The 10000-nt window shown below is 47.3% G+C and overlaps 1 protein-coding gene across 1 annotated transcript in view; it reads left to right on the forward strand.

The window, feature by feature from the left end:
- The first annotated feature begins 5189 nt into the window (after positions 1-5189).
- Positions 5190-10000, forward strand: part of emilin1b (elastin microfibril interfacer 1b) — a 44820-nt gene continuing 40009 nt past the window's right edge. Inside the window, 1 exon segment of the mRNA XM_079736137.1 lies at positions 5190-5819. Within this exon segment, the coding sequence (XP_079592263.1) occupies positions 5656-5819 (164 nt within the window). The 5' untranslated portion in view covers positions 5190-5655.

Raw genomic sequence — 10000 nt, forward strand, 5'->3', positions numbered from 1 at the left:
GGGCACACCCATCCGTCCTGCTTTCTCAACTCTCTCTCTCTCTCTCTCTCTCTCTCTCTCTCTCTCTCTCTCCCCCTTTACCTCTCTCACTGCTCCCCGACCCCCCGTCTCTCCCTCTGCCTCTTCCTCACCTTCTTCGCTCCCCCGTTGGTCACTTGTGTCTTTGTCTACCCAACCTGTTCTCTGGGCGTCTGCTCTTGTGTTTCTTACTATTTAATCCATCTCTTCCTCTCTCTCTTTCTCTCTCTCCTCATTCCTGGGTTTTGATTGCATAGCTGTGGAGAGCAGGGAACCCCAGGCATTACTAGAGTGTGCGAGAGAGCGAGAAGGGGACAATGAGAGAGAGAGGGAGCAAGAGAGAGCGGGAGAGTATGTGTGTGTTGTGTGTGTGTATGTGTGTGTGTGTGTGTGTGTGTGTGTGTGTGTGTGTGTGTTTGTGTGTGTGTGTTTCTGTGTGTGTCTGTGTGTGTGTATTTCTGTGTGTCTGTGCAGGACAAAGTGTGGAATCGGGATGGTGCCTGATAGCGGTGACACTGGTTTCGGTGTGTGTGTGTGTGTGTTTGTGTGTGTGTGTGTGTGTTTGTGTGTGTGTGTGTGTGTTTGTGTGTTTTAGTGTGTGGGTTGGGGGGAAAGGGAGACCCTAATTATTGTGTAAACACAGCTGCTTGAGAAGTAGTGTCGGCTCTCCCATGTTCACCACTTAGAGAATATGGGGAGAGATCAATCCAGGAGAGATGGGCAGGGAGACGCAGAACAGGAGGGAGTCAAGGTGACAAAATAAATGTGTGTGTGTGTGTGTGTGTGTGAAACCTAAGTGATATCACAAGAACCACTGATCATTATGATTTCAAGGAAAAAATATATGCAATACTTTCAGCGGTGTCCCACGAGCCACGGTGAAATCCGAGGGCAGAGACGTCAAACAAAAGCCCTGAAACGGAGGAGATTTGACGTTTGCTTAAGGACACTCAAGCAGGGCGGATGCCCGCAGACAAATGGACCGAATTACCGTTGATGTGAAATGAAAATTGACTTGCTGACCTTGGGAGCCTTGTTTCCACACTCGTATTATGTATCTCTTCAAAATACATTACAATCAAATTGCTTTAAGTTCCTAGAAAAAGTTTCGGTGATTGCTCTAAGGCCGAGCAGGTGGGCATAACATTCCAACCATTAATAGCGGAGCCAGGCGCCTAGAAAGGCCTGAGATGTCCGAGTTAGCCTGCGATGTTGAGTCAGAAATCATAAAGTCCTGATGGAATCCACTGTGGAATCGTCTGTTCTCGATACAAACCGGATTCCATCGCAATGGCATTTTATGCTCTGCTACACATATGTTATGTTCGTCATTTTGCAGCAATCACTTTATAAAATGTCTTTCTTTCTTCTGCACAACTTGAGAGTGCACTTCATAGTCTGCAGGTGCTGGTAATCCTGAGAATTCATACTCACTGGGTATGAATCAAATCTAATTGAATACAAACCTGGGGTTCGACAACTGCTGCTACTAATGGGATAAAAGAAGAATACAACAAATGTGTCTTGATCCATCGTAATCAGGCTCTACCAATTAGAGTTTGACTGAGCACCATCTCAGAAACGTTTGAAGAGACCTGAACACCCCGACTGTTTCAAATTGTACTAACTCAAATCAAAGTATACGACTTTGCTATCGTAAATCTAGAACAGGCCCCAGATCTACTCTGGAAGGAAACAGTAGGTAATGAGTACTCCCACAATTGTGAACAAAATCCTGAATGACCCCTCCCATGTTTTTTTCCTTTATTGATATCCTGTTTTACTTGGAAATAACGTCACATTATGGGAGCGAGATATACCCAGAATGCTGTTTGTCATTGTCTGGTGTGTGTGTTTCTCTGTTCCAACACACACACACACACACACACACACACACACACACACACACACACACACACACACACACACACACACACAACACGGCTTAATCGTTGCAGCAACCAACACCTGGAAGAAATTGCAGTGAAGAATTTGTCTGGAATCGGCGTGGTAGCGCTCAGCGGTGCTGGGAGGTCTGGATTGATGTGCCATGTTGCCTTTGTTCTTTTACGGTAAGAGTCACAAAAAAACAAACACCAAGCATTTACAAGACGCCCTGCATTTGCTTTTCATTAGCTAAACAATAATAAGGAAGCTGAATCGAGCTAGGGCATAGTGCGTACGCGCACATGAAGGATATATCAAGTTGCGGTTTATTTTTCAACAAGGTAACATCTCCAGAAAATACACTGGTACAATCGCATTGATGTTAAGGAGCCAACACTGAAGCAATTTGCTGGTGTGGTACCTAAACAGGGTAGTATAACGCTGCAGTGTTATCCCTAACCCAACCTTGAGGACAATTGGAAATGGGCGTGCTTCAATACTTGAAGCATGCGTTGAACGTGATCATTGAAAGCCGTCAAAACACACTAGCCTGCTTTGTGTGACTCACGCACGTGGCAGACTCGAATGAAACGCCATCCTTTGCATGTGTTCGCACAGCTGTAGACAGAGTTGCTTAGCTCTGGATGTAAAATAACGAATAAACAGATGAAGAGTTTAGGCGTCATTATAAACAAACCACCTGTTCATATTAACAAGAAATTTCCTGCGGTGCTTCTCAGCCTCTCTGTCCGTTCGGCCCACACAGGCATCAGGGTGAAGGACTCGCTCCACTTCCACCTTGGTTCCTTCCAGCTATTGTCCTTGGCTCTCCTGCGGTGTCTTTCAGCTGTCACCGTGAGTGACCCCCCCAACCCAGTTGCTCTGCAGAAGGAGCCCAGCGAGGAAGAGTTACCGACACATGAAGACGAGCTAGTGGTGTTGGTGGTAGTGGTGCTGGTGGTGGTGGTGGTGGTGGGTTGCAAGGCTAAGAGGATTTAACTGTTTCAATGCCTTACCAACATATGAAGACCAGCTAGTCGTGCTGGTGGTGGTAGTGATTGTGGTGGTGGATGTGGTGGTGATGGTGATTGTGGACGTGGCGGTGGGCAGCAAGGCTTAGAGGATTTCACTGTCTCAATGCTTAAATGTGCAAGCATGCGATCCACTTTGACAGGGCATGGAATGAGTGTCGTTCCGGGTAGCTCCTAGCAGTGTCAAAATATATCTAGGCAAATTGAATGCAAAGGTGTTTATTGAAAGTAATAGCATGCAAATAATGTGTTGATGCAAAGCAGCTGCTTACTCGGTCAGAAACCCACTGGTTTTACGTGCCCGGTTGTTTGGGGTCAGAAGTAAGTCATTATGAAGTGGCTGCAAGTTTGGGTTCATTAACCCCTTTAAGAAGGGGTTTCCTCAGGGATCCTTGTGAGGGTCCCCAATGTTCCATAGCCAAAATCACTCTTGTGGATTCATTGAAGCCTTAAGGGCTGCTATAGAGTGAAGCGACCCAGGCCTCAGAGGTGTCAGGGCCTGTCTGTTAGCCCAGCAGGGGGCCAGGGCCCTGCAGGGGCTAAAGACACTACACCGCCCCCTGTGGAGCAGGGTGGCTTGACCGGGTTTCACTTGTTTAGAGAGCCGGGCATTGTGAGTTTTAGTGGCCTTTAAAGACCCTAAATGGAGGCCCCTGAGGTAACAGTGGGAAGGTACTTTCTGCTTTCTATAATGATTCTACTGTTGTTGAGGAGAGACTTTAAGAGTGTGCTTGTCTTTTGGTAGATTGTTCAGTTTTTAATACAGCCTATATATCTTTTTCATTGTGTTTAGCAATGAATTGAACCATAGTGAGGAAGGCTGAACGGTGTAACGAATGGAAAATAGTCAGCAAGGAAAGTTCTCTGAAAGATCAGTGCAAAACCATGAGAATAAGGAAATCATGTTCCTTATCCCACTTTCTGAACAACAAAAGACAAGCTCATACAGAGCTCCCTGGCAGAATGGACGATAAGGTAATGTCGCTGGTTGTAGATAGAGACGCTCTTAATAGACCCATTGTTATGGGGTTATGGGTTCACGTGAACGCCTTTAACAGACTCCTGCTGTAAAAAGGCGTGAAAGCACTGCCAGCTGGCCTCTGATTAGGATCCTTTGGGGGGGCTTGTCTCTCTCCTCCCCCGTGAACACCATGTCAGCGTCTGCCTCATCGCCAGGGAATCGGGGAGATCGCTGCGCAACAAGTGACAAATATGACGACGCGTGTTCATAGTTTTACCTGTGATTCCCAGGCTGGTTTGTCAGTGATCTAAGACATTTCCATGCGTGTGCCTGTGTCTGCGTGCTTGTGCTTGCGTGTGTTTGTGTGTGTGTGTGTGTTTGCGTGACTGTGTGTGAGTGTGTGTGTGTGTGTGTGTGTGTGTGTGTGCGTGTGCGTGTGCGTGTGTGTTTGCGTGTCTGTGTGTGAGTGTGTGTGTGTGTGTGTGGTGGTTGGGGGGGATATACTGGAGGTCAGTCACCGGCTATTTGGAGGGCAGGTGGTGGACAGATGCTACATGGGATGAAATCTGAAATATCTGTGCGCACACACACCGACCCACACACCGACTCACACACCGACACACACACCGACACACACGCTTTCAACTTTTTCACCTGTGACCTCTGAACTTTGTTGTAATGAAACATCCCCCCTACCCCCCTATGACCTTTGCTCCAAGGGATAGAAGTCCAGAGTAGCATCACGTCATACGTGTTTCCCATCCTAAGACTGTATGGAGATGGATTGCTATCAGCTCAAACGTTAAGCTAAGACCACAGCTTGTACCGTGTGGGAAGAAAACAGAGTTCAGGAAGAGGCAACTGGTCTGCATCTGATAAGAGACAGATACCCCTGGTCTGTGGGAGATAAGAACAGCAAGTGTGAGAGAGGAGTAGGCGTATCTCTGAAATTCACACTCCCATTGAGGGCTTATCAGAAACTAGAAAGAGGAAAAAAGGAAAAAAGGAAAATAAAATAAATGTTTTGAGATGTCTTGGAGTCACAGTAAAAATTAAAAAAAAAAAAAAGACATGTTCTTGACGCACGCATTGAAAAGCTGTGTGAGTAATTATTCATCTGCAGTGGAAGGGACTGGCTAGTGACCCAACTCGGTTCACTGATGTTTTTCAGAGATGACTATAGCACAAGGCAGCGGTAGGAGGGGTTCTAGAAGAAGGGGTGGATGAATGAGTGTGGTTGGAGGAACGGGTAAAAGAGAATGTGTGAGTGAGAGAGACAGAGAGAACCGAAGTATGAGCTGGAAAGGAGGGGTAACACAATTTCCAGTATTCTACGGAACTTGGAAGAAAAACGTTCATTCCTAAAGCGGTCGGCTTCGTTATCATCATCGCCCCCTGCGCTCGAGCTTTTACTACTTTTATTTGGACTTTTGTCTGCGTCAGACATGAATGGTGGTCGTTCCTTTTTTCCCATCAACATTAAGTACATACAGCCTAAACAAAATAAACCAAGGAGGTAGCGGTGAGGTCGAGGTGGTTGTAGGTCACTTTTCTTTTTGAGTCTTCCCCTCAGCGCACTCGGAATGGATGGATAGGATGGACTTCACAGACGCGGGAGACGGAGCGCGCAACGACGAGGCTTTTGGAAACTTTCACGTGGAGTAGTTCAGCGGGTTCCACTCAAAGGCGTTTGGCGACGCTAACATTTGAGGCGCTTTTCTTTTTGCGTGGGGGAAAAAAAACTAACAACCAAAAAGAATGGCCCGGACGGCTTTGTTTCTCCTGCTGTGGATCTTGACGTGGCTGGGGGATGCGAAGAGCACGTACCCGCAGCGCTACAGCCTGTACTCGGGCCAGACGCAGTCTCCTCAGCGGAGTGCGGGCAGTCCCCTCCACGGAGTGCGGGCGGCCAGCCGACACAGGTACCCGCACAGCAATACGCAGAGCCACAGTTATACTTTTGTTCTGGGTTCTTCTTTGTTTCAGTGTCCATGTTTTAGTCAGTATTTTATTCATTTGGTTTTAAAATTTGCCTGCTTGCTGGGGATGTGGGGAGGGGGAAGCTAAGGTGGGGGTTAGGCATTAAATATAAGACATATGAGCGCAGTTAACTGCTCCAAATGTTCCATGAAAACAGCTCTCACCCCCACACACACACGCACACACACACACACACACACACACACACACACACACACACACACACACACACGCATGCACGCACGCACGCACACACACAGGTCATTAATGATGCTTGCATTCTTGGCGTGGGTTGGTTCTTGCCGTGCAGGTCGGTCTATGGGCTACTGGAAGTCCTTGGGGTCTGCTCACAGTGAAAGCATGTATATCGATTATGAGCAGCAACACAAAGGCGCTGTCATAACCGGTCTGTGAAGGCCTGGGACTATAGGGGGAGGATTGACGAAGGGTGATGCTGAGGACGGAAGGACTGGGACTCCAAACGGTGTTAAAACAAAAGATCATATTACCTAAAACAAACAAAATAACAAAAACACCTTTGAGATGGTACGAGAAAAATATTGCTTAAAAATATATATATTTCGTTTATTGCCTCAAACATATATCGTAATCTACATGCCGCTGGTCGGTCTTGACACAGAAGAGAGAGAAAGTGGGCCGGCTTATTGCCATTAACTGGTGTTCGTTTCACTCAAGATTAAATCATGATCACTGTAAAAATAACAACAACCACCCGTTACATTTTATTGAAACCAAATCAGCCATGGGCTTTCGCAGCACTATGACAGCAACGCTCCGCGCTGAATGGTGGGGACTGCTGTTGCGGGGAGGGATAAGGGCGTGGCAGTAAGAAGTCAGAGTCTCTCTCTCTCTCTCTCTCTCTCTCTCTCTCTCTCTCTCTCTCTCTCTAGCTCTCACTGACGTACCATGGAGGGGTTCCCCTATTCTGTGGGGGTGATGCAAAGCCAAGGCAACCATTGCTAAGGCCAACCCAGATGACCGAATCCATTTCTGTCTGATGTATGTGCCTCTAATTACACGCAGACGAGACAGTGTGTGTTTATGTGTGTCTGTGTGTCTGTGTGTGTCTGTGTGTGTGTGTTTGCGTGCCTGTGGTATTGTGCACTGTGCTTTGCGTGTTTTATGAGAAAAACCAAGTGATACCACCTCCTGATTCTTCACTTGTCTATCCAACCATGCATCAATTCATCCATCCATCGGCCATCCTTTCCCTCCCTCGGTCCATACTTCTATCCATCCATCATCCATTATCCATCACCTATGTTACTGATGTTCTCTCTGCATCCCATCTGGCCACCATCCCGTGGCCATCACTCAACCTGACCCCTGTGTGTACGGCCGTCCATCCGTCCTGTCAGTCGGCCTTTCCCGTCTGCATGTCTGTCCGCCTTTTCCGGTGTGCAAGTCTGTCTGCCTGTCTGTCCTTCTATCTGTTTTCATGGCTCTTGGCGTGTCTGTTTGTCTGTACGCCTGTCTGTCTAATTTTCTGCCTTTCCTGTCTGTCTGTCTGTCTTTCGGTCTGCACTTATGACTTTCTGTGTGTGTGTCTGTCTGTCTTTCTGCCTGTGAGTATGACTTTCTGTGTGTCTGTGTGTCTGTGTATGCCCCTCTTTCTCTGTGTCGGGTAGGCTTGTCTGCCCATCTGTCCATCCACCTCTCTATGTCCGTCCGTCTGTCTGCCCATCAGTTCCTCTGTGGAGGTGGACTAGTCCTCTGTGTGGAGGTGTGGACTAAACAGAGCAGGCTCTGAGCGCCTGGCTGAACTCTTTGTTATAACAGATGGCAAAGGTATTCCAGAAGGACCCTGTGTCGGCATGCTGTGTGTGTCTGTGTGTAGGAGAAAAAAAAGAGAGATTGAGTGGGAGAGAAAGCGAGAGAGAGAGAGAGAGAGAGAGAGAGAGAGAGAGAGAGAGAGAGAGAGAGAGAGAGGGAGAGAGAAAGAGAGAGAGAGAGAGAGAGAGAGAGAGAAGCAGTATCGGTGTGAGGAAAGGATCGTGTCTAAGAGAGAGAGAGTGTGTGAGAAACGGGGCGAGAGAGGGGGAGAGAGTGAGCTTTTGGGGGATTTGGTCAGTGGATGAGAAAGAGTGATATTAACGAAGGGGATCTTGTCTGATGGCAGGAGAGAGTGAAAGAAGAAAAAAATACCTGAGATGTGCTGACACCCTGAAAAATGATCAACTTCTCTCTTCTTAAGGAAATCCAGTCACCACTCGTTTTGAAATCACTTCAGAGGGAAGTTTGCAATGAACTTTGGTTAAACTGATATTGATACAGTGTGTGTGCATGTGTGTATGTGTGTGTGTGTGTGTAAGTGCGCTTGTGTGTGTGAGAAACAATGAGATATAGAAAGTAGAGAAAGAGTGTGAGTATGTCTGTAAGAGAGAGAGAGAGAGATAGAGTTTGTGTGCATGACAGAGAGAACGAGTGTGTGTGTGTGTGTGTGTGTGTGTGTGTGTGTGTTTGTGTGTGTGTGTGTTTGTGTGTATGTGTTTGTGTGTGTGTGTGCAAGAGAGAGAGAGATAGAGATACAGAAAGTTTGCATGTGTATGTGTGTGTGCATGGTTGTGTGTATGTTTGTGCGTGCGAGAGAGAGAGAGAGAGAGAGAGAGAGAGAGAGAGCTAAAGGTCATCACTCTAAACTGTTGGGCAGAGATACAGGTGTCTGTGACCCTTGGACCTGTTTGACTGCAAGTTCCAGAATAGATTGCTCAGTAATGTCTAACACCTAGTTAGTCCGTTCAAGGCTCTAACACCTAGTTAGTCTGTTCAGTCAAGGCTCTAACACCTAGTTAGTCAGTTCAGTCAAGGCTCTAACACCTAGTTAGTCTGTTCAGTCAAGGCTCTAACACCTGGTTAGTCCGTTCAGTCAAGGCTCTAACACCTAGTTAGTCAGTTCAGTCAAGGCTCTAACACCTAGTTAGTCCGTTCAAGGCTCTAACACCTAGTTAGTCAGTTCAGTCAAGGCTCTAACACCTAGTTAGTCCGTTCAAGGCTCTAACACCTAGTTAGTCAGTTTAGTCAAGGCTCTAACACCTAGTTAGTCAGTTCACTCAAGGCTCTAACACCTAGTTAGTCAGTTCAGTCAAGGCTCTAACACCTAGTTAGTCCGTTCAAGGCTCTAACACCTAGTTAGTCTGTTCAGTCAAGGCTCTAACACCTAGTTAGTCAGTTCAGTCAAGGCTCTAACACCTAGTTAGTGAGTTCAGTCAAGGCTCTAACACCTAGTTAGTCCGTTCAAGGCTCTAACACCTAGTTAGTCAGTTCAGTCAAGGCTCTAACACCTAGTTAGTCCGTTCAAGGCTCTAACACCTAGTTAGTCAGTTCAGTCAAGGCTCTAACACCTGGTTAGTCTGTTCATTCCTCTCTCCTGTATCTGACACTACAACTGCTCACTGAAACTGACAGATTTCACTTGTTGCACATCCAACTCCCTAAACTGGATTAAGCTGGACTAAAAAAGGTTATCAACGTTTAATTTATTTTACCAGTAGGATGTTGGCTCCGGACTCGTTCCCGAGTCCTCTCCAACAGCTCAACAGCGTTCACACTCAAAAGCCCAGTTTCTTTTTTCTTATTTTTTACCTCGAAAAAAATGTGACGTGAGGTTAAAAGTGTATTCAGACTCTATTACGATTGGCACATGAAACGCTCCGGGAAAGGATTCCCTTTTTTATTATTGTGACTTTGAACGTCCAGCCCCTCCAAGCATCTACACCCCACCCAACCAGGGCCAATGACACGTCCCCCCCCCCCAAACCCTCCCTCCCCCCCTAAACTGTTGTGAAGCAACGCGGTTGAACCGAAACCGGCAGGGGCTGAACCCCCGTGAACTCCCTCCGTTCCCCTGGCTCCTCCGTTCCCCGGCCCGTTCCTTATCCAAAGGCTATATTCAACTGGATAACAGGAGTGTTTATGCGAGCGTTTGCTCTGGCTCTCCTCGCCTGGGACCTGGCAGAGAACAAAGGGGAGACGCGGTCAGGGCCTGGTGGGTTCTTCAGCGGGCTGATGTTTGTTTTGTATTATCCGGACTCTCTGCGGGGCGGCTCCGCAACATCAAAGCTACTTAGGCCCTCTCTCCGAGTGGCAGGAACGAAACGCCAGC

The sequence above is a fragment of the Pollachius pollachius genome (genome assembly GCF_949987615.1).
Source record: "Pollachius pollachius genome assembly, chromosome: 5".
Lineage (NCBI taxonomy): Eukaryota > Metazoa > Chordata > Actinopteri > Gadiformes > Gadidae > Pollachius > Pollachius pollachius.